Genomic DNA, 27,398 nt, shown 5'->3' with positions numbered 1-27,398 from the left:
AAATGCAGGGGGGGTACCACAGGTACCCCCCATGTGCACCCCCACCTCGCCTTCACCATGGAGTCCCGCAGGGGGCCCCCAAAGAGAAGACCGCCTGCCTTTCCGTGGCGGGCATCTCCCAAAGCCCATACTAATATGAATGGCGGTGTCTTATAGACACCGCCACCATATAGAACCTTTTCAGCCCCGGTCGCAAGGCGACCGGGGCGGAAAAGCGGCGGACGGTCTTTCCGTCCACCGCGGTCCCCCCAGCCATAGTAATATGGCGGGGGGAAATGGGTGGCGGGCGGGCAAGGATGTCGGGCGGATCGCCACTGCCAGCATGGCGGTGGCGATCCGCCCGACATCCTAATGGGCCCCACTGTTTGATAACTGATACACCACGATGCACGTGATGTGTTTATGCATAAAATAATATTTCAATTACTCAGTACACTCACTGGTGTCCTCTTTAACAACCAATCTGTTTTCAACAATTGCTGAGTTCACTAACTAGAACTCCTCTGCCACAGCAATCTCTGCCATTTTCAGGTAATCACAACTCAAAACAATTTCTTTATTGCTCGATTATCAAAAATCATTGCAATTAAAAACAATAAAATCACAAGTAAAAAACAAATCCATTATTCACAAATTAATACACAACTGTGTACACCTAAAAGGATGGTTATTTCTATGGTTACATGTTGCACTAGAACAGATACCACAGCTGTACTTCTTTTATAACAATTGTTAAAAATTAATAAATCAAATAACATATGCTAGTCGGATTCCCAGGAATGTGCAATAAAAACTATAGACATTATATGACATAGTGCACTAGCTAAAACGTGTCACAGTGCAAAAAGTTGTAGACATTACAAGTCCTTGTGTAAATAAGCAATTTAAAAAAACAGACGCTTCCATATACTCTTTGGGTACTAATCACAAAAATTGCCTAAGACAGAATCATAACATCCAGCTGCAAACGCATTCAAAGTGCCAATAACCTGGCAACAGCATCCATATATTTTCTGAAATATACCTTACCCTAAATTGCACCACAGATACCAGCAATTTTTCCATAACTGATAAAAAATGTATCATCTGACATAATAGTGGAATTGAATCACCTGATAAACATAAAATAAGAGCCCGACGGGCCGATCTAACCCCTGCTTTAAGTAATAGAGGTTTCAATAATACACTGCGTATTTTAAGCAGTTTAGGACACACAAACAATATGTTGAAAGGTTTCACATTGCCACCCGCAGTCTACATTCCAAGTTTGGCCATATTTTGTATCCAAATCGGCGTGCCTTCTTTAGAAGGGTATATGCCAAGTCTTCATTTTAAAAATATTTCCTTCATGTGGGCCGTAACATGGGCATATAAATATGGCTAAATTTGCAGAGAATGATGGGAATTAATCACAGACCAGGCATGAGCTTTTGCCACTAAAGCTGCCTTATCCGCACTACGTGAATTACTTTTGATCTTTTTTCTAAAAAATTGTTTAAGCCTGGGCATCGTCATTCCAGAAAGCCCTGTCTGCAAATCAAAACTCTGAAGGCATGATGAAATATGGGACCGCCAAGTGGATACATAAGTAGAATGGGCAATTTCACGCCAGAAATAATTTGCTAAAGAGTCACAATCAGACAGGGATAGGCACTACATACATTTTAAAAATGACCCTTGCGCCACCATGGATTGTCTTTGGAGACCAAACTCCAGCCTTATTTCCTCTCATCCAGTCAACTTTGGGATCCCAAAAACTAGCTTATATACCTTAATAACTAATAAATCCATTGTTTTAACATCTTGCCCGCTGGTAATAGGCGAGCAATAAGCAATTGTTGGTTGTAGCTTAGTACCCATAACTTTAAGGAGATGTTCATGCGTTTAGCACCTTAACGATTTGCGTAAACATTTAAAAGGTATAAATTAAAGTAAAAGTTTTTGCCCTTAAAACTTTAAAATGGCTTTTGAACGGCACTGTATTATCAAATAAAATACCCAGATAGATATCTGTTTTCACCACTTCAATTGGCCCACCTCTAGCCCTCCATGAAGCAGTCTTACATTTCGCTGGGCCAATTTTCATAATTTAAGTTTTTTTCACATTCAATTCCAGACCATTGACTAATATATTATCATCAAATGCACTGATCAATCTTTGTAGGCCTATTAGGGTGTGGCTCAAAAGAATGGTATCATCATATGCAGGTAGCTATGATGCACCTCAGCGAGTTTTGGAGGATGGGCATTAACAGACTCAAGATGCTCTTGAAGATCTGGCATAAAAAGATTAGATAGGCAGGATGCAAGTACGCAGCCCTGTTTAAGGCCATTATAAGTTGTTTTTTTTTAGATAAAGACCATCACCTAACTTGACCTGGACCCAAGTATTTGTATTTAGAAGAATTATAGCATCCAATAACTTTCGAGGAATACCCCACTCTGCAAGTTTTTTTCCATAAAACTTAAGGCACTGAATCAAAGGCAGTTTTTAAATCTATGAAAACAGATAAAATGATTTAGCATTTTTAAAATTGACCGTTCAGCTAATAAAAGCTCTCAAATTAATAATAGTAGATTGATCCTTTCAAAATCTTGTCTGGTTAGTTGGAATTATTTCCTGCAGGGCTGCCCAATTTTCCAGGTCAATCAATAAACGAGAGGCAAAGATCTTAGAATCTACATCAGTTAAAGCAATTAACAGATAATTAACTGGCTTGTCAACCGGGCCACTTTTAAAAATGTGTTGTATAATGCTACCTTGCCAGGACACCGCAACAATATTAATGCCAGCAGCTCATTAAAAACAGGAGTCAACACTTCAGTCAACATAACAGCGTTCACACAGAATATGGCATTAGGAAGTCCATTGGGGCCGGAGCCCCATTTGATCTAAGACATCGCAAAAGATTGACTGTTTAAATATTACTTATACAATCCAGATCATTTTTTGTATTAAAGCTGCCCATTTCATCTGTTTAAACTTACTGTTTTTCACACAGTGTGAACTCAAATCAGGCCTAATTGCGTTGGAAGCACACACACCAAACAAGTTGGTAATATACCATATCCAGTCGTCCTCCGTGATATTAACCGCATGCGCGCTAGCGGTTTTTGCGCTGCGCGCTGCATGCTGCGTTTTGCAAAATACCGTGTTACATGACGAGCTCAGCTCGTCATCAGCGCACGGCAGGTTACGCTCATGACGAGCCGAGCTCGTCATCAGCCCCGAAGGGGTTAACACTATAGGCCCTAATGCTTCCCCTTTCGAGTTTGCAAATGATATCCCAAAAAGTTTTTGCATTGTTTATTTTAGATTATATGTGGAAACAATGGTTCCTGTGGTATACAGAAGTATGAAAGGATTATGATACTATAATGCGAAATCACTACAAGTTCTGGGGTTTAATGGGTTGATTAAGGGAGAGAAGGACTGTACACAACACAGTATAAGGTAAAGGCAACAGTAATGTATATAGTCCTAGAAGAAAACAATAGTACAATTGAAATAGTGTATTGTGTCCCCAGTGAAAAATGAAACCTATTAAAATGTGTGACAATTAGTGAGCAAATACATAGAATGGTTTCCAAAGTAGTTCTAAAGTTGACCCTCCAAAACAATATATGATAGGAGTGGTTCGCTTTATTTGCGTCTATGGCGTTTTGACCCATATGTGGATGTGGGGGGTCTCTTCAGGACCTAACGATGTAGGGTCTCAATGATGTGTGTAAAACAGATGTGCGAGCAGAAGCTAAATGCTTTCTGCCGCCCTGCTCAGCATACGTCACAGCAGCCTTTGGAACGGAGGACTGAGCTTCATGCTCGAATGTTGTCAGAATACCTCAAAGCAGGCATTATTCCACAAGGCTTGCAGGTCAGGAACGTACCTGCCATCTTTAGAGAAGACCCAAAGTTTAAAGGAAGCTTTAGCCATATATCTACCACATGCTCACGCCACTGAATGGTGTTGGGCGTGGAGACGGCATTAGAACATGCCAAAGCTGAGCTGAAAGAAATTGAAGAACTAGAGAAAGAACTTTTGGGAGGAGACGGAGTGGATGAAGCAAGAGCACTCCTAGACAAACTTAACAAAACCATTGATTAATTCAACTCCAGGGAGCTGAAAAGGAAAGCAGACAAAGTAACCAAAGATTAAAAAAACTTCACAAAGGAAAGAGCGTATCCCTACTTGAGGGAGGATTATTACACCACAGCAGGGTCACAGAACAGACAGTTCACCTGGGGAAGATACAGGAGATATCAACCAATCACCTTTTCCGAATCCTCTGGAGGTTCAGAAGATTCTGACGCACAACTCGGACCCAGTCGCCCAGACAATCATCCATGCCAACCTTTTTTATACAGAAGCGGCAAAGTCAAGGCCAAAACATGGTACCAATATCCGGGCGAGAAACAAACACAGAGGAAACACTACCAATGGGGGCCCCAGCCTTATTAGAGGAGGGTACACATAATAATAACATCATACCCATTTATAATTTATCTGACCATCTACTATACTCCGCAGAAATTTCTTTACTCAGTAAAGGGTTGTCATATGTCATAACAGAACGTAAAAATTTCTTTCATCTAAAGACTGAACTCTTCCAATTCTTTAGAAAAATACGACTACATCTATTCTTTAAAGATAGAGAATGCATACAACAAGATTCAGTCACAGGTTTGAAACCACCCTCAACCTTCTTTCCTTCAAATTCTATGATGCCACCAGAACTGATAACCTTTGAGAAAATAGTGCTCAGTGGCCTAGACAATCTTAAAAGTAAGAAGTGCTTCAGACCTTACAACATAACCAAACAAGAGCGGGAAGCATTAATGCCTTTGAAAAGTAATAACGCAATAACCCTCAAACCTGCCGATAAAGGAGGAGGTATTGTGATTCAGGACAGAAAAGATTATGAAGTAGAAATCACGAAACAGATCAGTGAGGAAAAGCATTATAAAAAAACTCAGCAGAAATCCGTTACCAGACATTAGGAAAGAAATTTTGAGAATGACTTCTAAAGGCAAAGAACTATGCTTCATTACTAAAAAAGAATTTGAGTTTTTAAAAGCAGAAAATCCAAGGACTCCTGTTCAGTACACTATCCCGAAAATCCATAAGAGTGTGACCAACCCTCCAGGACGTCCAATCCTATCAGGATGTGGTTCAATACTTAAGCCTGTAGGACGCTACATTGATTTCTTTATAAGAGAGTTTGTGCCCTTACAAGAGACCTATGTAAGAGATAGCAGCTACATGATTAATCTCATAGACGGTATGCCCTATGATATCACGTCAGATTGGCTGGCTTCCTTGGACATCTCATCACTATACACAAATATACCTCCAGAGGAGAGTATTTAGGCTATAGAAAAATTGCTAGAGACCAGACCCAAACCCACTCAGGTTCCCACAGAATTCATTATCTCTCTCCTAAGAGTAGCTTTGCAATACAACTATTTTGTGTCAAACGGTACTTACTACCAACAATGCTCGGGCACCAGCATGGGAGCAATTTTTGCTCCAAATCTAGCAAATATATACAAGGATAGCATAGAACAAACACTTGCCTTAAACATCAACAACAGATATCATTCCAATATAATTTCCACATATCACAACTTTATTTGCATCGCCCAATGCATTTCGAGAATTAACATTCCCTTCGTCAGGGGTATCTACAAAGCAAAAAAATTCAAATACCACCATCAGTATGCTGTTGCTTTGCTGACTGCAATGAAAAGCATTCATTAAAAATCTAGGTTACATTTCATCCAATTCCTCGAGTTTACATGCTTGTCATTAATTAATGTTAAACATTTTTATCGTTTTTACCATTACCCTATTCCTCATGTACCTTATCCCCAATTACATACCCCCACCTCTATTTAACCCGAAATGCATTGGGTGATGCAAATAAAGTTGTGATATGAATGTTAATTCCCGAAATGCATTGGGTGATGCAAATAAAGTTGTGATATGTGGAAACGTACGCTCCATTTGGGTTTGAGTCATCACTTACAGCATGACAGATGAATGAGTAAAATAAATCGAAAAAATGATGTGAAAATTGATAAACCGATATGGCATAAAAAGGAGTACGAAGAAAAGCATGGGAACATTTGATTTATTGGATTCATACAGTCCAGGTTTGGCTGTGCAACCGGAAAGGTTCCAGAATGGGGTTCCTTCGTGTTATGAGATAATTGAGAAAGCCACGATCCCAGAAAGGGGAGGTGATATCACCCAAATCTTGCAAAAATCCGAGTGTTATTGGATAGAAAGGGCAGACTATTACCCACTGCCTAAATTCAGCGGAGGAGTGGAGGGACTATGTGGCTTCTTTGACAAACTAAAGCAAGCACTATACCATTCAGTATAAACATTTGTACCCATAGAAGAATCCTATTTTCGCTAGCTGCTACCCGTGGGGTGGCGCCATAATGATTCACTGCGATAATAGGTGTTCAACATTGTGCAGAACTTCTATGTTCTAGTAGCATGCACAGCCTCTATATCAGAAGAAACTGTAAATGCAAACAACTGTTACATAGATTGTAAGGCCCACTGAAACTTGTGTGGCGTATATTGTAATGTCTGTTTTAATTCATCTAAGTCTAACGTAGAATCTGTTTTATATAGAAAGTGATAATTTATTCTTTTTTTTTATGTACATACATCACAACCGTGCCACACTTGCAGATTACTGGCATTATTGTTGTAATGAAAAGATAAATACTTCACATCCCCTCCCAATGCAAATTAAGAAAAAGTATGTACTGCATGAGAAACTTGCATTGCAGATGTGCATGCATACTGTTATGCCTGGTTGCGCACGCATATAGTTTTGCCTCCTTTGATTAATCCAAGTCCCATGCAAATTGAGAAAAGGAAAGTTCCGCGCGCGCACGAGAAATTATATGTCAAATGTGCATGCATATTGTTATGCCAGGTTGCGCACGTGTATTGTTTTGTCTCGTTTGATCAATTTAGGTCTAATATGGATTCTGGTCTATTGAGATAAGATATCTAATTAATTATTTTGTCTGCAAATATATACACTTCATAACCGTGCAAAGGGCCGTTTATCACAGGGCACAAATAAGAGATTAATACTTCGTTTTACCTCCCGAGGCAAATAGAGCGAACCACTCCTATCATATATTGTATTGGAGGGTCGACTTTAGAACTACTTTGGAAACCATTCTATGTATTTGCTCACTAATTGTCACAAATTTTAATAGGTTCCATTTTTCACTGGGGACACAATACACTATTTCAATTGTACTATTGTTTTCTACTATGACTATATAAATTACTGTTGCCTTTACCTTATACTGTTTTGTACAGAGGCATTTTCTCCCTCGGAATCCATAGCGATTGCGCTTTATAGTATCACTATCCTTTCATACTTCTGTCTACCACAGGAACCATTGTTTTCACATATAATACGTATACCGTGGTTCCAAGTGAGCAGGGTTTCCTTGTAACTGTTTTTTGTTTATTTTAGAGGCATTTAATAATATATACCATAGTCCTGTTTGGTAATGTGATTTCAACGATCACACCTCAGTCTATATGGCCTCCAAAGGGACCGCAAATTATCCTTAAGGGCGTAAGATTGCGGTTATCTATGAGAAAAAGCTGCACATGTAGCTCTATTAAGTAATTGTTTTAATTTAAATAACTTAATTGAATACCATTTATTAGGCATGGTTATAATGGATTCATTTTTGCACAATTTCGAGCTGTACATTTTTCAACCAAAGACGAGGTAATATAGTTCCATTTATCCACCAATGATCCTTCCTCCACCCAGGTCACAATCATTTATTAAAACCTCAGCAAACTAGGACTTTTCCTTTGTGATCGAAAACAAAGCCATGGGTAAGGAAATATAACTACAAAATACATGTATTAGAAGAATTGTAATGATTTAAAGTGTGAATCTAAACTTTATTGTGTTGCCCATTAATCAACCAAAATGTATTTCAATGACTCATAGATGGTCACACATTTTATCTAGTTAGACACGCAAATCTAACTCAGAGGCACTGAATCTCCAACTACACTTACATTTGTGGATACTAATTTGTTGTGCTATAGTTTCAGCTAATTTTATTTCGGAATCTCTATTCCTTGCGGAGTATAATAATCCATATTTGTAAAGCGTGAAAATATCACCCCTTAAGATTTCAAGGCGCTAGGAATAGAATTCTAAGAGGGAGATAGGTGGCTGGTGAAAAAGGATACTTTTATGAAGGGGATAATTAAAGATTAACTGTGAATTGCAGACTTAGTTTATGATTAAATAGTAGACACGTGCCAACAGACCATCATGACAGCAATACTTAACATGTATCATTACTTGGGCTGTACTGAAATAACAAGGTTTAATGAAGTATAAAATAGATTTTTCAAAAACGGTCACGGAAGCAAAAAGATGAATACGGTACTATACTGAATAGCATGTAGATGCCATCAAGAATATTATTGGCAGGTTAGAGCAAAGCAAGTCTGAAGTGGTGCAGAGAGCAAGATTACACAAGACCAACTCCTCAGACAACTCTTAAAAACACCCTGCGATATTAATGCTTACCTACTCTATGTAAGAACATTGCTGTATGCTTGTTCTCTGACCCTATTCTCAAAACTGGTATTTTAGTACTCATTTGTTTTATTTACAGTGCTTTATTTGAGCCAGTGGCTGCAGGAGGTGCCCCGTTTGGGGCAACGCCTATTTTCCCTCAATAGACTTTGATCCAAAGTAAGAGAGGGGAATAAAATGGGGGGGGGGAGAAACAGAAATATGGACAGTGAAAAAGCAGGGTTGAAAAAAACCTGCAAGAGTGAGATAAATAGGCAGGGAATGTCTGATGGTGGATTAAAGAGGAATGAGGCAGAAATAAGACTATTCAGACTTGGTATTTAGCACCAGCCACAGGCTTCTTTGAAAAACTTATGGTGCCAGCACTTGTTCTTTTACAAATTAAGCACTGTTTATTTACCTACCTAAAAGTGAACCTGGTGGCAGAAGTGAGCAAGATCTTTAAGGGTTAATCCCGATGCCACATTCTGGCTCAGCTCGAGGTCCTCTTGGATCCTTGAACTCAAAAACGATACAAGCTTTTGATGTGGCCTCTGCCCTCCACTCACGGCCTAAACTCAAGCATCAAGAATGTGTTCATTTAGGTGAACAAACTAGGAAGTTTCCAATCCTAATGACAAATAATACGGACCAGTTCTCCACTCCTGAGGAGACCCCTTCATTAATGCATATGAGAGCACTTTGAAGCATGCAGGTTTAGGATATGTGCTGTGCAGGATGACTTTGGTGTAATCAATATAATAATAATATATAATAATATGAAACTATAATCAAGGACGCTGAAATTAAGCGGGAGGAACAAATTATGTGGCATAGCAAATAATGCATTATTATGCACCACATGATGAAGTATTGCTCGATTATTTTCACACGTTAACACTGCATGATCAAAGGTTTCACCTAAATATCTGTAACACCTTAAAACAGCAATCACTTACTCAAAGGTGAACCGTATGTGTGTCAATAATCCTGCCACAGAGTGGCAACATGAGTGGTAGCTTTTTTTTTTTAAACAATTGAGCCGTTTACACTAGAAAAAAAGATATGTATGCTAAAATCTGCAAGCTATGCAGAAAATTAATGGATTCTGTGGTAAATCTCTAAATATGTGGAAAATAATGGCATTATTCCAGTGGCCCCAACTATAATGTTGCTCAGTACACAATAAGAATATAAGCCACATTATAGGGTGCACATGACACCTGCTGTACCTCGTATTTCACGAATGACAACTTCACGGGGAGGTGCGAGCAGAGGCATGAATGTTTAAAAGTTTGTGTGTCAAACCTATCAAGTAACAAATGCCTCTAAATGCAGTGATATCATCAGATGTAATAAAATGGGTAATTCTGCATGTTGGTTCCGAGACTGAAGCCAGACCCTTGGCTCTGGTCTCTGTCAATTTGGTGGCTTGCACACCTTATTCGATGGCATGTAATGCTCTAGTTCAACTCCTTCCCCAAGACATCTACCTCTCTTTTCGCATCCCTCTCTAGCAACATCTCATCAGTTATTTCTTCTTTCTCTAAAAGAGAAAAATAACGTTTCCCCAAAAAACCTTTGTGTGAGTACTTATTTAAAGACTTGTCTGTATGCGCCTTTAAAAAAGTAGTGCACGACAGGGGTTGAAAATTGTGTCTGCTTGCATCGTACAGCTAAAAATGGACAGATACTTGAGTGGGATTTCGTGTATTTTAAATTTACGAGTACCGAAAAATAAGTATATGCTTATAAACTAACCAATAAAAACGAAATCAAACGCACGACCCATTTCAACTAAATTTTGATTCACATGAGCGTTGCTATCTCGGTGAATAACGAGTTAATACACTAGCATGAGAGTTTTACTATGTGTGGATTTTGAAACGTTTGTGTTTACCAGTAGCCAATCTCGTAGCACTTTATATAAATAAATGCATATTTTAGAGAAAGGCATTTGTCTGCAGGAGATGAATTCTTCTCACTTGGATTGTCAAGCAGACTAGTTTCATGAAATCTAACTCCAAACCTCGAATGCCCACCCTAAAATGATCGTGCATCTACAGTACAGGCGTGGGAGTTTTCCAATCGGTTATCACAATCGTACTTAATGTGGCAGACTTGAAGACTTTAGTGAACCAAAAAAAAGACACTTTGGCTGCAGTTTGTCCTTCGCCTGTTTTGGTTTTTCAAGGGAAAAGAGAATTCAGCACTTTGGAATTGTAACTCAAAATATCAACACTAGAGTACTGGTGGGACTGCGTGTTATTTTCATTATCTTTAAGTTAGCATTTAAAAATTCAAAAGGATAAAGCAAGGATGTGTTCAAAAGTAGGGGGGTCGAGGGACATTGTGGCAGAGATATGTTCTTCGTTCACACTCTCAACTTGTGCCTTCTTGGTGGATGTCAACCTTTGTAGACTGGTCATTACAGTCTTCATCTCCCCAACAAGTGAAATGCCTCTCATTGGCTTCCATCGACTCACTCATCACACGATCGCTGCATTCATAAGGGTATTAGGTGTGTAAACCATCACAGAAAACCGATTAAAAAAACTGTATAAAAAGATTAAGAACAAGTGTTTTAAATGCAACTGTTACAGTAAAGATTGTCACGCGAGAAGATTTCGACCACGAAAGACCGCTTTCATTTAACCATAGAGGAGTCGTTCCATCAGAGCGTAACGTTTATCTCATCCTCGCAAGTCAACGGCCCTCTAGAGCACTTCCAATAGCATGTCAATATTAACATGGCACGTTTATTATTGCTTAGCAGTGCAATAGCTGCCCTCCATGTGGGCAACCGGACTCATCGAGAGTCATAGTAGTCTTTAACTGAAGGCGCAGGCTAGGTGGAAGTGCGCCCTAGGACCGCAGGCTCACGGACAAAGGCGCGCCGAGAGTACTGGCAGGCCTCAATGTTTTCAATGTTTCAGGAAGTCACGTGGGATCGCAGTTATTGGAGCAATGAAATGGGGAAAGTAGCTCTCGGTTTTCTCTCCCCTCACCCATAGTACAATGCAAAGGCTCCCTGAACCAGCAGCCCAGAAGCTCCTCTCCGAGATGAAAACCACCCGGGTCTCCCATCCCCGGCACAACTTACAACGGCATGATGCGTTCCCCGCCGCAAGCGGCTCAGCTCCCTGGCTTATCCCGCGGAGGCCCGGCACATCACCTCGCGGAGCTTCCAAGCCGGGCGCCGAGCAAATCCCACCGCCGCCGTGACCGCCTCTTCCCCTAAGTGCTGCGGGCCGCCGCTCCACCTAACATGGCGCCCGCTGCTACCACAGCAACCTTCTAGAACGCCATTGCGCAAGCACGTCGCGCAGACGCCCTGACTCTACATTCTATTTCCTAGAAGCCTGCACCGTTTCATTGAAAGTGCTTCGACTGCCCACTGACTCGCCGTCTGGTAAATGAGCATCATGGGAAATGTAGTCTTTTCAATATTCAAACCTGAACAAGAATGTACCTGAGCGTTAAAGTGGTGTACAAACGTATAAAGACGAATTTCTGATATTGTAGTATATCACCGCGCCTAAAACCACACAGTGGTGTTAAAAGGGCATATCGTTTACACCTGTAAAACGAACACTTAGAAGTATCACATTTAATAATGTACAACATTAATGAAGACGATATATTGCAGGCGAGGACCTCGCAACTCCCATTTCTTGCATGCTTCAACCTAAATATAAATATTCACCATATACTTTTTTTTTTTAAAGAAATGTGTTATGATGGTGTAATAAGAGCCGGAACACGGTTTCTGTAGATAATTCCAGCAATTTAATTCAGAGCTTGCTGCACCCACAACCGGACCTCACACGGCTAGCTTCAAAGTTCTTAGACTGTGTTCTGCGGCTGCCATCTTCCCATGGGAAGGTTGTATATTTTACTTCGACGGCACGTGTCAGCATGTAGAGAAAAAGAAAACTCATGTACGTAGCACAGATTTGGTAAAACAACCAGGCAGTGAAAACAAACCCTGATGCTTATTTATGAGAGTCAGAAACACCCCTTTATTACCGATAAACTAGTTTTGCGTTTGCTACTTCCCTTGTCTATGTATAATCTTTGTAATTTAATCATGGGTTAGTTTCCTCAACTAAACCCTTCCGATCATCTTTTGATACCTATTTTCTACGGGTTGTGCTCTTCTTTACCAATTCAGCACAATACGATTATCAATGTTACTACGAATCTTTGTCTTTCCTTGATGTCTATTCTTCAGACGCTTCCTCCCTGGTTACCGGGTTGCAACTAATGTTTGCATTGGCAACCCGTTTGTGAGAAAGGCACTGCAAGGCACAATGGCAGAGGAAGGCGAAGAGAAGTTAACCGTGAGGAGCAAACGGGTATTTTTCAACCACCTGGATTCCTACACTGGCAAAAACATTGGGAAGGTGAGCAGCAATGAACCCCCGAACATTGTGTGAATTGTTTACTTTGTACGAATAAATGTCCATAGCGTTAGATACAGAGCCTCTGTAGGACACGAAGATGGGAATTAAAAGTAGCCTTGGGCATCGTTTTAATACTTGTTTCATAATCCAGTGAGCGAACTAGTTTGAAACTCTTGGTTAGGGTATCCTCTAAAATGGCAACGAAAGCGATTTTACTGCACCATTTTTCCTACACAATCCCTGCTAGCATGGGGAAAAACCTCACCATGGAAACCTTTAAATTGAGCTTCAACAAAATAGAGTGGAGTCACGAGTGGCAGAGACATGAAAAGCAGTCTGACAGTCAACATATACATTTTTTTAAACTCTGCCACGAAGGAATACGCAACAAGGAGAAACTTGACAGTAAATCTGTTTTGTCTCAATTGGTTGCAAAGTCTGTATTTTAAACTACCTTATTGGGGTTTGTTGTAGCTTATTCATATGCAATGTCATCTTGCTTACTTCAATTTCATGGCAACGCTGAATGCAGTGCATTGTCAGACTCAGTGATGCACACATTGTACTTTCTACAAGTGCGTTTTGTTATTCATGGTGTCTCGCTCTAGTGTTTTAAGAATCTTTTATTAACATACTTCTTCTCTAGAATGTACTTGCTCTTATGTTCTACTATGTAATCTCTATTCTATGTCAGTTACTGGTAGCTGTTACAGAGGAGAGTCCGCTCTGGTTACTTCTGTGAGACTCAATAAATATATAAGCTACAAATTATACTCTAGCGTACAGCGTATTTACTACAACTTTTTGGCGACAAGACTTATTACCCACCATGTGAGCAGTTTCCGGTTAGAGTTAATCTCACTGAAGTTTCACAAGAGCGCATGAAATCGACTGAAGGGGACTTGCTATCTGCAATCTCATCGCCACCTCATGACAACTATTTTCAACTCTTTCAAGTTGTCAGGTCAGATGTTCCTTCTTGCTTATCGCAGAAACCCCATGGCGCGTTTTTCCACGCTCCTTGTTAATTGCCTACTAAAGTTTGCTGCTTTACTCTTCCATGTGAATGCTGGCGTAATTCATATTCACTGCACGCAAACTAGACTTTTCTATCTTCAATTTCTATCTTCAAGTGTGCTGTTGACGGTTGGTCAGGAGCTGTCCTCACCTCTCCTCTACTGTTCTTCGTTTGATGACGTCTTGGAATGTTGGGAGGAGTTAGCAAAGTGTACTACGTAGGTGGCTTCTTTGAAGGTTCTGCATTTGTTTGACGACTTTCCCCACGTTCAGCCGTCTTCACGTCATCTCCTCTACATAATTACGATCAGCGTGCTGGCCATCTTTATTTGGTGCCACAACGACAGAAACAGCAACAGCTTCCAGCATACGCGTTACGAAACGCGTCAGTTAACTTCTGCAGCGATATACACGCTAGTGTATATTTTAACATCATCACAGCAATAACTTCCAATATACGCGTTACAGAGCGCGTCAGTTAACTTCTTAAGCGATTTACAGGCTTGTGTATATCCCACCATCATTGTTCTTTTGGGCAAACTTCGACAATACACACGTCTTAGTGTATCATGGTATATGGACACATCGACGATACACACGTCTGGTTTTCTTCGTGAAAGCTTTACTGATTTGCAGGTATTTTGTTTTCTTGATGAATTTTTTTTCTCTCTCATTCCACAGTTTATTATTGAGTGCTATACTACAAGGGAAATTACACGTTCTGACCTGTTTGTTTATTAGAGAGTGTATTCTCATTACACTATGTCTTCTCAAAATTCCCCAAATTGTGTTGTTGTTTTTCCTCCAAGTTTTCTACAAGATCCTGGGCAACCCAGTATATCGTGGGAAGACTGGTTCCCAATGTTTGAAAACTATTTGGATGCTCTTGATGCACAAGAGTATTCAGCGAAGTGGAAAAACGCACTTTTGTTAAGCTGTTTAGGTAAAGAGGGGCAGCGTGTTTTCAAATTTCTCCCTCAAGCACTTCAAGCCAATGGTCAACCTCTTCCAGATCCGTATAAAGAAGCAGATTTACGCTTAGAAGTTAGATATGCCAAAGAAGAAAACTTGGTGATGAATAGGTACACATTTTATACGAAAAGCCAAAACACTGGTGAGTCTATTAATGACTTTGTGTCTAGACTGAGGGAGATGTCAGTCAAGTGTAAGTTTGGTAATATGACTGAAGAGTTAATTAGAGACCAACTCATCGTTCAGTGTTACAACAAGAAAATTCAAGAATGCTTATGGGCATCGAAAAATCCAAGTTTACAAACTGCTATTGAGTTGGCGAAAATAGTTGAGGAATCGGAGGGTTGCATGAAGGAGTTGGAAAAAAAATATTTTTCAAGTGATGTTAATGAAGTTTCTTTACATGATGAGTGTAATGATGAACAATGTGAAGTAGCTGCTGTCAAGAACAAGAAGTTTGTAAAGAAACATTTGCCATTAAGGGTTTCTGGATCTTCAAAACCCTCAAGTATCAAGTTTTGCAATAAGTGTGGCAGTAATGTTCATTCTTCCGATTAAAACTTTTGTTTTGCTGCCAAACAAGAGTGTCTTAAATGTGGTCGAATAGGGCACTATGCTAGGGTCTGTAAAAGTAAACCTCGTTCGAGTGTTTCTACTGTACAAGAAGTTGCATGTGTGGTCGATGATGAAAATAAGATATTGGTAGTAGATTCTGTTCAATCTAGTAATGATGAACAGGACAAGCGTAATAATAAGCCCAAAGCATCTTTTTCGATTGATGGTCAAAATGTACAATTGATGGTGGATTGTGGCTCTCACTATACCATCATTCCTAATGCTTTATTTGTACGAATGTGGGAAAACAAGGCTCTCCTTCCCAAAGACATTTCTCCTGGAGGTTACCAATAGGAACCTTTAGACATCCTTGGGTATTTCGAAGCCAATATCAAGTTTTCTCATAGGCAGATTCATGGAAAGGTGTATGTATCTGTTTCAGGGCCTGCTATTTTGGGATGGATACAGCAGTATGATTTAAGCATTATAGTCAATCCTCGAGACAATCCTCAAGTTATGATTATTGAAGAGGGTGATCTTGATTCTATACTTTCTGAATCTAAGGACGTGTTTCGAGAAGAGTTGGGTCGTCTCAAGGGATATTCTCACAAAATTATTTTGAAAGAAAACTCTGTTCCTACACAACACAAGGTTAGGCGCATTGCCATTGTAGTAAGGCATGAAGTTAAACATCTTATTGATGAAATGTTAGCCAGTGGAGTTATAGAACCCATTGAAGCGTCTCCATGGATTTCTCCCATTGTAGTGTGGTAAATAAATAAATAATACCTCTCTTTTTGAATGTATAAATGAATAACAGATAGCTCAATAAATAAGAGTCAAGATTCGAGGTAGTAGGAGTTTTGCAGGTTTAATACAGCACAAGGACAGGAACAGGACAACCTGCACGGGAACAGAATGGTAAGCCCTGGCAGCGCTGCCAGGATCTGGACAAGAAGGCTAGGAAGGAATAACTTTTTAATAACAGTACATGAGCATATATACATAGCGCAAGCACATAGCATTACATTGCAATAGGCGTAGCAGTGGGTGGAGCAATAGGTGTGACGCGTAGCAGTCGCGAAAGATAAGGGTGAAAAGAGGTGTAACAGGGCGTATACATAGACATGTGATGCAAACGTAACAGAATATGTCATGAATGGGGTGGAAACCATGGAGGGGGCTACCTAAGGAGCCGGGACCTCTAACCTGATGGTGCGCGCAAACTGGCAATGACGTATCACTAGGAGAAGCTGGGGGCTATGAACTCTGTGCTAGGAGCAGAGACTGAAGTCTGGAGAGTCAGGGCGACATGTACCTAAGCAGTATCTAGTATCTGATGTTTAGAGAACATGTTGATAGAATCCAAAAGTTATCGGGGTAAAGGCGAACAGACTCTAAGACTGGAGCATGCATTATTCTACATGTAGTGCGTGATGAAGAATATTGAATGACCATTAATACAGTATTTCTCTAACATGGGGCCGTAAAGGCTAGACAATGACGGAAACTATTGATGCAGTTCAGTAACTTAGGAATGCAGAGGAGGAGGGCTGAACTGATAACTGGAATCATAACATACTCTTGGCAGACTCAGAGGCAGAGCCAGGCTGAACCGGGCACTGCGAGGCAGGAAGTAAGTGAAGGGTCGAGGATACAGGTGGGGGCTGTATCGTTCCTCAGCGAGGGTTCAGGAGACAGGAGACAGGAGCTGAATCTGGTGTCCAGGCCCTTTTGAGGCCTAGAAACGGGGACTTTACAATGGAATAACGTGCACACTGAGAAACGTGGCAACGTAGCTTTACATAGGCCTGATATTCGTAGTATTCACGAGAACTGGAAACTGACATACTAGAGGTGGACACAACTGTAATTGCGTCATTAATCGAACATAGGGAATAACATATGCATATTAATCATGCACAGATAACATATGATGGAGGACTCGTAGGGACACAGAACATGGCAAAATTTACTTTTCCACATTCCCTCCTTGTCACTACGTTTCCTTCAGGAAACATCAATATTCATGATACCATCTATCATTTCATACAGTATCATTTGCTCGTCTCGAATTTTCTTGGAACGGGTTTTAGAACGGGGCTTGGGACTAGGAATACAAGAGGTAGCACAAATGCCGCAAATCGCAGGGCCACATTGTATACAGAGGCAGCAGCTAAATATGATCGCTACTGCAATACCTAGAAAGGACAAGACTTTCCATCCCCAGGCGGAAATTATATTCCAGAACCAACCGGACCATGTCCAGGTGCCTGGATTTTGGTGTAACAGATGGGCAATTTTATGAAGTCTGGTTATAGCTGAATAAACAGACGGCGCGTTATTTGGAATGAAAATGCAGCAACTAGATCCGATGACTCTACAGGCCCCGCCCCTATCGGCCAATATGACGTCAAGGACGAGACGATTCTGGAGCACGACAATTCTCATAAAGGATTGTTCTTCGGTTAAATTACTTAGAGCAGAAGTAGTCTCAATTACTACTGCTTCGAGTGTTCTGGTTAATCTACGTATCAGTTTACTATTCACGACTGTACCTAAATAAGGGAAGACACCTTTATTGATATCTATATATTGTTCTAGAGCAGTTTCAGTATAATCGACAATCGGGAGGTTTCTCTTGTGTCTTATATGTACTAGGTGGGAATTCCTATGGTAGTCGGGTGGGGCTAGAAAAACAGGTGGCAGTAGGAAGGCAATGTAACAGGTTCCCTCCCAATCGAGGGGCAGACGAACATATGCGGTTTGACCACAAATAAAATAAGAATGACGTGAAGCTTTGAAAATAGATTTCCCACTGTCACTATACTTGACAATAGTAGTACAATCACTATGTCCTACATGTACGGAACCATTATTTCGGACACATAATTCGCCTTTGACTGGTAGTACTGAAATTGCAGGTAAGTCTGGAGTAGTATCAGACTGAACATTCAGGACCATGAAATTCGAAGAATAATTACCTAAATTGTACACTTCATTTTCTAGATCTAACCCGGTTCTATGGGGGGGACCTTGCTTGTCTGGAAAACATGTACTGTTAAGAAAAGACATATCTGTTGAGGATGACGTTAACGTGGACCATGCTCCACACGAACCATTATGTGAAAAAGGGTAAGGAAAGAGTGGCAGAACTCCCTTCGGTGTCTGAAAAGGGGGGAGTCGACCACACACCCAACAATTAGTGGCATTGCTGGTCTGGTGTGAATAATGTAACATGCGGATGAAAGAATTATTTCGCATAGCGAGGCGGTAAGAGAGTTCATGAGGAGGCAGATCACTAAACGTGTGCTCTACTGTAGCATTAGAAGACTTATTTACATGAGAAACTGGAAAATACAGGTAAAATGCATAACTGGTGCAGGAAATCATAATACTGAGAAATAATATGAAACATAGAAAAACGATACATCGGATTGAGTTTTGACTAACTCTCTCACTATGGGGGTCTATTTTATACATGTCAGAAACAGTCTAACCGTTTCACCTAGGGGAGGACTTAGACAATCAAACTGGCTGACTTATTTTACTAGACCGGAGTTTCAACTTATACTCCTGCTGTGGAGTTTTCTCTAACAGGGAGGGTGCAGTATCATTGTTCTTTGCGGGACAGTCCTTGAGAATAGTACTTTGGTAATCCTTCAAATCCTGGGAAATGTTCTTTGAGACGGGTTTCAGTCCATAAAATTTCTTTACGTGCGAAAGATGCACCCAGCCTTTGCGACCCTCCAACTTCACGGCTGTACGGGTGGCGAGGAGGACCTGTCGGGGCTCCTTCCAGCGTGGCTCCAGCGGACTTGAGCGGTCAAAATTGCGAACCAAGACCATGGATCCGGGAACGATTTCATGCGGTGCCACCTCGGTATTGTCTGGAAATGTGGCGGCAACCTGTGAACGACAAGAGTTGAGGGCAGACATCAAGGAAGCTAGGTAATCTGTCAGCATATTACTTGAAACATCGGTAATACTTCGGGGTCTGGGTGTACCCCACATGTTAGGGGGGCGGCCGAAAACGACCTCATACGGGGACAGACCTGATCTGGAATGTGCGACCATGCGCATATAGAACAAAGCGACTGGCAGAGCTACTAGCCAGTCCACACCTTTCTCTTTGCATACTTTGGCGATGCGGATTTTCAGGGTCTGGTTATGTCTCTCTACGAGACCTGCTGCTTCAGGATGGCGTACACAATGGAACTTCCACTGGTATCCTAACAAAAGGGAAACGTGCTTCATTAACTCTGATGCGAATGGCTGGCCGTTATCAGAATATACGACCCTAGGGAGTCCGTAACGGGGGAAGAATTCACGAACCAACTGCTTGGCAGTGGTCGTGGCTGTGTAATCTGGGACTGGATATGCTTCTGTCCACCTGGACAAAGCGCATACAACTACAAGGACATACTTGAAACCTCGACATCGCTCCATCTGAATATAATCCATCTGGAGGACTTCAAAAGGGTGGTCAGGAGGTTGGAATCCCCCTTGTTCCACCGGGACACTTTTACCTGGATTAAACTGACAACATATCATACAGGTACGGACTTTCTGCTTGGCTGCAGCTCGTAAATGCTTGTTGAACCAAATGTTCTGGATACTGTCTAACATAGCTTTTTCTCCTAAATGTGCTGGACTATGTGCAGTATTGATAATGACTTGAACCATAGAGTCGGGGAGAAACCATGTGGCTTTTCCCTTCGTCACCCATCCTTGATCTGTCTGGACCCCTCCTTGTTCGGACCATTTCTTGATTTCTTCGGGAGTAGCATGTAACTGGATATCTATGACATCTTGAGTAGGGTCCTTAACTGTCATACATGTAGTCGGATCTGGAGTGTGTGTCATGTTAGCTGGAATGTCTGGAATCTGAGCTGTAAGCTTGGCTGTACGATCTGCTAGATCGTTACCCTGGGAAATAATGTCAGTAACTTTCGTATGTGCTTTGCATTTCATGATAGCAATGGATGTCGGTAAATGTATTGCATCTAACAGAGCTTGAATAAGGAGACCATGCTGAATCTTGGTTCCATGAGAAGTCATGAAACCTCTCTCCTGCCAGAGCACTCCAAAGTCGTGTACGACTCCAAATGCGTAGCGTGAATCTGTGTAAACATTAACTTTCCGGTTCTTAGCGTGTATGCAGGCTTGTGTCAGAGCAACTAGCTCTGCTGCTTGAGCGGACAGGGTGTCAATACGGTGTGTCTCAATAACTTCGGTGTCGGTAGTCACTGCATACGCGGCGACTAGTTCTCCTGTACTTGTTCTCATACATGAACCATCCACATAAAGTGTCAGGTCGGGATCTGGTAATGGAATATCTGTCAGATCTTGTCTTGGCTTGGTCGTGATGTTGACTACTTCCACACAGTCATGTGTGGCAGGATTTGGATTAGCTGATGGTAACAGTGTAGCAGGATTGAGAACGTTGCAGCGTCTGATTTCTATGTGTGGCTGAAACAGTGTCAATTCATAACCTGTTAAACGTGCAATTGTCAAGTGCTGGGTCTGTGTTCGATTTAAAAGAACTTCCACGGAGTGTGGAACTTGTACTGTCAGGGAGTGTCCTAATACTATGGAATCACTTTGTCTGATAGCTAGTGCTGTGGCTGCAACTGACTTGAGGCACGCAGGCAGAGCCTGGGCTACAGGATCTAATGTGCTCGAAAAATAAGCACATGGCTTGTATTGTCCTGCTTGATCTTGTGTGAGAACAGATAATGCTGTACCTTCACGTTCTGTGACGAAAAGTGTAAAAGGCTTACTGTAGTTTGGTGTAGCTAGAACTGGAGCTTGGCATAAAGCTTTCTTTAACTCATTGAAGCTAAGTGTATGTTCAGATGTCCAAGGGAGGACAGTCGGTACGGCTGCCTCCTGTGTCGTTAACTGTATCAGTGGCTTGGCTAGAAATGCATACTGAGGAATCCATTGTCGGCAATAAGAAGTAAGGCCGATAAAAGCACGTACCTCCTTCTGGGTCTTGGGCTGAGGAAGACTCGCTATTAACTGAATACGGTCTGGTGTCAACTGCCTACCCCTCTTGGACAGTAAGTGTCCTAAGTAGACCACTTGCTGGACACAGAATTGAAGCTTCGAAGGGGACACCTTGTGCCCCATCTCGGCTAGGAAATACAGAACCGTCAGTGACGCTCGCTCGCAGTCACGTTCAGAACGGGCTGTGATCAGTAGATCATCGACATACTGGAGCAGGGCAGTGTCAGTTGGCATGTGAACATTATCAAGTTGTCTCTTAAGTGCTTGACTGTAAATACTAGGACTTTCTGTGAAACCTTGAGGAGCTCGTGTGAACATATAGCTCCTTCCATTTAAACAGAATCCGAAAAGAAACTGGCTGTCTGGATGAATGGGAACACTAAAAAATGCGTTCTTGAGGTCGATTACAGTAAAGAACGTGGCTTCGGAATCAATGGCTGTCAATAGGGAAGAGATATCTGGAACGACTGGGTACTGAGGAATAATACATTTATTAAGTTCTCGTAGGTCAATCACTAATCGATATACTGGGGGTGCATTTGGATCAGTACGTTTCATGACTGGAATGATCGGAGAATTGCATACATTGGAGTCAGTTTCTACAACTACTCCTTGAGCCATGAGCTCGTCAATAATTTTGGATAAGGCTGCTACAGCCTCAGGTGGCAATCTGTACTGTCTGATTCGTGGCAGGACTACACCTGGCTTGAGAGTCACACGATGGGGTGTGATTTGCATGTACCCTACATCAGTTGGACCTTGCGCCCATAAATGCTGCGGAACATTAGACAATCTGGGATCAAAATCTCGTAATACATAGTGACCCTTAAAGTCACGTAGGAACAGACGTATTCCCTCTAGGGAACAGCATATAACTGCACCTAACTCTTTCAGTGTTTTAATGCCTAATAGATTCTCTGGACATGACTTAGTAAGTAACAGATCAGTAGTACGGGACAATGGACCTACTTCTAGAGTAACTGGCTTTGATATTTCATTTACAATAGGTTTTCCTGAAAATCCAAGGGAAACATTTCTTGAGCCTGAGAGCGGAGCCCCTGGAACTTCGGCGTGACTAATTGTGGTCCTACTTGCCCCTGTATCAATCAGAAACTTTCTGTCTTTCCCTAATACTTGACTGTGAACATAGGGACCTTCTTGATCTACAGGTATCTCGATGAGAGGCAAGCCTACCTCCCTCTCTAGGCTGTTTCATGAATACTGCTGGTACTCTGGATACTCGGACTGTGCATACTGATACATTTGCTGTGTAACATGCTGTGTTGCAGCGATGGGCTGCGGTGCTGTAACTGTCTGTGGTGCATTCTGTGGCTGAGGAGTCTGTGAAACTTGTTCTTGTCTAGGCGGACGTGGTCTTTCTTTAGTCTTACCAGTAGCTATGTTGTGTTTCAGAACTGCACACTCGTTTATAAAATGACCTGGCTGTTTACAATAATTGCAGTTCCCTTTAACGGGAGCTGCAGGATGACTGGCTTGATTCGGACCCCTCTTCTGACTGTCTTGAGGAACAGATTGTGCAACTAGTACTTTCATTTTCGTGTCTTTCATACGCTTTCTCTCGTGTTCTTGTTCTTCCCTGATTCTATTCTGGTGGTATTGGAGCATCTGTAACATCTGGGACGGGGTATTAGCTTGCCAGGTACTTTCGACTTTCAAAACTCGATTTTTAATTGGTGGACTTGAATTCTCGACTAATTTAGTAACAAAAAGGTGAGGGTATGACTCACTACTTGTCTTGAGGCCACTGTTGATGCTAAAACATTTCTCAAATCTAGAATAAAAATCACTAATGTCTTCGTCTTGTTTCTGTTTACAGGCTGAGATTGCATCCCAGTCTTCTTTTCTAGTTGTCAATAACCTAGGCAAAACTTGTATTAACAATTCTGGTAATTCTTTACATTTATCTCCAAGACCGGTACCTGGTACTCGTGCCTTGTCTTCAGCTTCTAGAACTGCCCAATCGATCTTTTTCTCTCCCACCTCCCATTCTTTTTCCTTGAGCTTTTCATACACCCCTGCGGGCAGCAGAACCTTTAACATTTTAATTATATCTGGATACGTGTATTCTCCCATACGGAGCATGTCTTTTAATTCTCTATGGAACCCTGCTGGATCTTTATCATGACAGGGAATTAATTTTTTCATCTCTAGGAGTTCCATCTTTGTGATCGGGGTGTAAACAAACACTCGTTCTAGTTCGCCACCCGTTCCTCTAACTGGGTGGACTTCTCGTAACGGATTCTGTCTATCCATGTAAAAGGGTTTACTTTCTGGAGGTGAGACATGAACAAAATGCGGGTTCAGAAACGTTCTATATTTGTGGCGCTGTTCTAGAATGACACTAATTAAATCGGTACCTAAACCTTTCCATCTATACTGGAGTAACTCGTTCAGGATATCATGTAACGGGCCTGGATCAGAATGTTGACCCTCATACAATGTAATGAGGTGCTGAATCATATACATACCCGCCAGTCGTTGCTCGGCTGGGGGCATTTTCAGAAACATTTGTGCCACTATTTCGTCTGGAAAAGTGGTAGAATCAGTAATCCATCGGACTGCTGATCGGACTAGTTCTTGTTCATGCATAGTACTTAACTCGCTATAACCGATTCGTGATTTCAGAATGTGATCGGTAGCTTGGAACACTTGTTCTAGAGACCCTTGTTCTGGTGCTGGATGATGGAAAGTAGACTTGTGTTCTAGGCGTAAATGGCGATCTGGAAATCTAGATTTTCCTACATACGCTATTCTGGCGGGATTCTCGTCGTCTACCTCTTCAGTATCAGAGTTACTTTCTTTCTCGCTTACTTGTGCTGCTTTACGCTGTTCGTGTAACTTTATTATTTCTTTACGGATTTTCTTGTACATACTTTCCATAGCACTGATGGTCTTGTGCTTACCCTCGGCTATATTATCACTCCACTTTGTCAGGGTTCTCATTTCGGCTTGATCTTTGGACGGGTAATCTTGTTCTCTTATTAGACAATTAATCAGAAACTTTAATATCATGAGCTGGATCTCGGCTTTCCTTTGAGACATGACTTCGCCAATGCTTTCTGGATCATCCCCTGTACGGATGAAACGATATATTCTGTCTAGATCTTCTTTCATATTCGGTAGGGTGACTAGATACTTGGCCACCTTTCTTACACGTAATGAATATAAAACCATATTATCCTCGCCTGGGACTGGATCATAGCCGCATTCATTAAGGGCTTTCCTTATTTCTGCAACAGACTGATATCTGGGCGTGCGCTGTGACGCTTGAGCATGTAATTCGACTAACGTTAAACGCTTGTGTGGCGGCGGGGTCTGAGGAGGACCTCCTCCTGCGGCCCTTAAACTAGAATCGTCAACTGATGCTCTTCGTCCTGGCAGAGTGGGAAATGGAAATGCAGACTGGACTTGTATGGCGGGCTGGACCTGGGGGACCGTAGCAGGTACTGCAAGGGGTACCCCGGTGTCTGGAGGAACAGGAAGTGCCTGAATTACAGGGACTGGCGGAGCGCGAACAGGATTTGCATATTCTGGGACTGTGTCGTCCAAATAGGACGAAATGAAAATATCAGCTGCGGTCTGTTTGTGACGTAGCTTGGTCGGAACTAATGGTGGCGGAAAGTTACTGGATGCCTCCGGGGTCGCTTTTGGCAGGCCCTCGGCAAGAAGAGGATACATACCCTTAATAAGAGCATGCCTCTGTCTGTCTGACTGTTCGGCTTTAACTTGTTCACCTATCTCGATTAGTTCTTTTTCTTGTGCTCGTTCTAAGGATTCTCTACTTAATTCTGACTTTCTGATTTCTTTTTCGGTTCTTTTATGAGATTCTTTGCGCCATAACTCGATGGCATCTTTCTGTGACTGTCTGGCTTTCTTTTTCCATAATGCCTCTTCTACTCTCAGGATGCACTCGGCATCCCACGTACCTGATACGGGCCATCTATACTTTTCCTCCAACTCTTTGGTATACTCTACCCATAAATCTAGATATAATATGGCACTTATGCCATGCTTCTGATACATAAAATGACCTGGACTGTCCCTAGGCGGGACAGGAACTGCTGCTTCCAGCAGACTTTTTCTGGTTTTTAACTGACGCAGTTTTGAAAAGAGTGGCATGACTGAACTATAATCTGGACACAATACAATACACAATGAACACGATACTTATTCCCCATTCATACCACAACATTAAAATACATGAAGAACATTTAAAATAACAGTTCGAACAGAATACTACCTGGAATACGGAACACAGAATACATGAATTTTCTCGAGAACAGAACTGACTAGAACAGAAACTAGATGCACTGCTGAAACAGTACGAAACTTACCGGTCTCATTAAGAGACACGTCAGGACCCGCATCCACCGAAGTGGACACTTCGTTTGTGGGTCTGTGTACCACCAACCCACGGACCAGAGTCAATTAAATTGACCCTGTCTAGATACTACCCCAGTAATGGTACTCACCGGGCAGTAAGAACGGAAGGCCTCAGACTGGACTGGACTGCTTGGACGCCGGACGGACGAACTTCGGACTTCTGTTACGGGTGGGCCTCCGGATACCTCGGACCTTGGACTCTCGGCTTGGGCTCTGGTCGGGACTCGCCGCGTTCCTCCACCGTCTCGTCTGGATGCTGGACCGCCTCCTCCGTCTCCTCCGTGGGCCTGAGGGATACTTGAAGCAGAAATATCTGCCGGTGCGCAGAAGAGTTCCGTCACGACTGCAGAGGGTCAGGGGGTCGGCGTGGCTTCACCGACGCGTGGGGAAAGGGCAAGTCCCTGTTCGGGCGCCATTATGTGGTAAATAAATAAATAATACCTCTCTTTTTGAATGTATAAATGAATAACAGATAGCTCAATAAATAAGAGTCAAGATTCGAGGTAGTAGGAGTTTTGCAGGTTTAATACAGCACAAGGACAGGAACAGGACAACCTGCACGGGAACAGAATGGTAAGCCCTGGCAGCGCTGCCAGGATCTGGACAAGAAGGCTAGGAAGGAATAACTTTTTAATAACAGTACATGAGCATATATACATAGCGCAAGCACATAGCATTACATTGCAATAGGCGTAGCAGTGGGTGGAGCAATAGGTGTGACGCGTAGCAGTCGCGAAAGATAAGGGTGAAAAGAGGTGTAACAGGGCGTATACATAGACATGTGATGCAAACGTAACAGAATATGTCATGAATGGGGTGGAAACCATGGAGGGGGCTACCTAAGGAGCCGGGACCTCTAACCTGATGGTGCGCGCAAACTGGCAATGACGTATCACTAGGAGAAGCTGGGGGCTATGAACTCTGTGCTAGGAGCAGAGACTGAAGTCTGGAGAGTCAGGGCGACATGTACCTAAGCAGTATCTAGTATCTGATGTTTAGAGAACATGTTGATAGAATCCAAAAGTTATCGGGGTAAAGGCGAACAGACTCTAAGACTGGAGCATGCATTATTCTACATGTAGTGCGTGATGAAGAATATTGAATGACCATTAATACAGTATTTCTCTAACATGGGGCCGTAAAGGCTAGACAATGACGGAAACTATTGATGCAGTTCAGTAACTTAGGAATGCAGAGGAGGAGGGCTGAACTGATAACTGGAATCATAACATACTCTTGGCAGACTCAGAGGCAGAGCCAGGCTGAACCGGGCACTGCGAGGCAGGAAGTAAGTGAAGGGTCGAGGATACAGGTGGGGGCTGTATCGTTCCTCAGCGAGGGTTCAGGAGACAGGAGACAGGAGCTGAATCTGGTGTCCAGGCCCTTTTGAGGCCTAGAAACGGGGACTTTACAATGGAATAACGTGCACACTGAGAAACG

General features: G+C 42.0%; 2 protein-coding genes across 3 annotated transcripts in view; one reads left to right on the top strand and one right to left on the bottom strand.

Annotated features, from left to right (window-relative positions):
• Positions 1-12,006, bottom strand: part of PAPOLA (poly(A) polymerase alpha) — a 701,574-nt gene extending 689,568 nt beyond the window's left edge. Inside the window, exon 1 of the mRNA XM_078660129.1 lies at positions 11,696-12,006. Within this exon, the coding sequence (XP_078516255.1) occupies positions 11,696-11,703 (8 nt within the window). The 5' untranslated portion in view covers positions 11,704-12,006. The remainder of the gene's footprint in view (positions 1-11,695) is intronic.
• Positions 12,007-12,832: 826 nt separating this feature from the next.
• AK7 (adenylate kinase 7) overlaps positions 12,833-27,398 on the top strand; it is a 344,520-nt gene continuing 329,954 nt past the window's right edge. The window contains exon 1 of one of the 2 annotated variants that reach the window (XM_078660128.1): positions 12,833-12,998. In XM_078660128.1, coding sequence (XP_078516254.1) covers positions 12,906-12,998 — 93 coding nt within the window. In that variant the 5' untranslated portion in view covers positions 12,833-12,905. Of the gene's footprint in view, positions 12,999-14,455; positions 14,652-27,398 lie in introns of those variants that run through there. The other variant, XM_078660127.1, reaches the window with a different exon arrangement.

The sequence above is a fragment of the Lissotriton helveticus genome, chromosome 9 (genome assembly GCF_964261635.1).
Source record: "Lissotriton helveticus chromosome 9, aLisHel1.1, whole genome shotgun sequence".
In the NCBI taxonomy this organism is placed as follows: Eukaryota; Metazoa; Chordata; class Amphibia; order Caudata; family Salamandridae; genus Lissotriton; species Lissotriton helveticus.
This window is presented reverse-complemented; position numbering and strand designations above follow the sequence as displayed.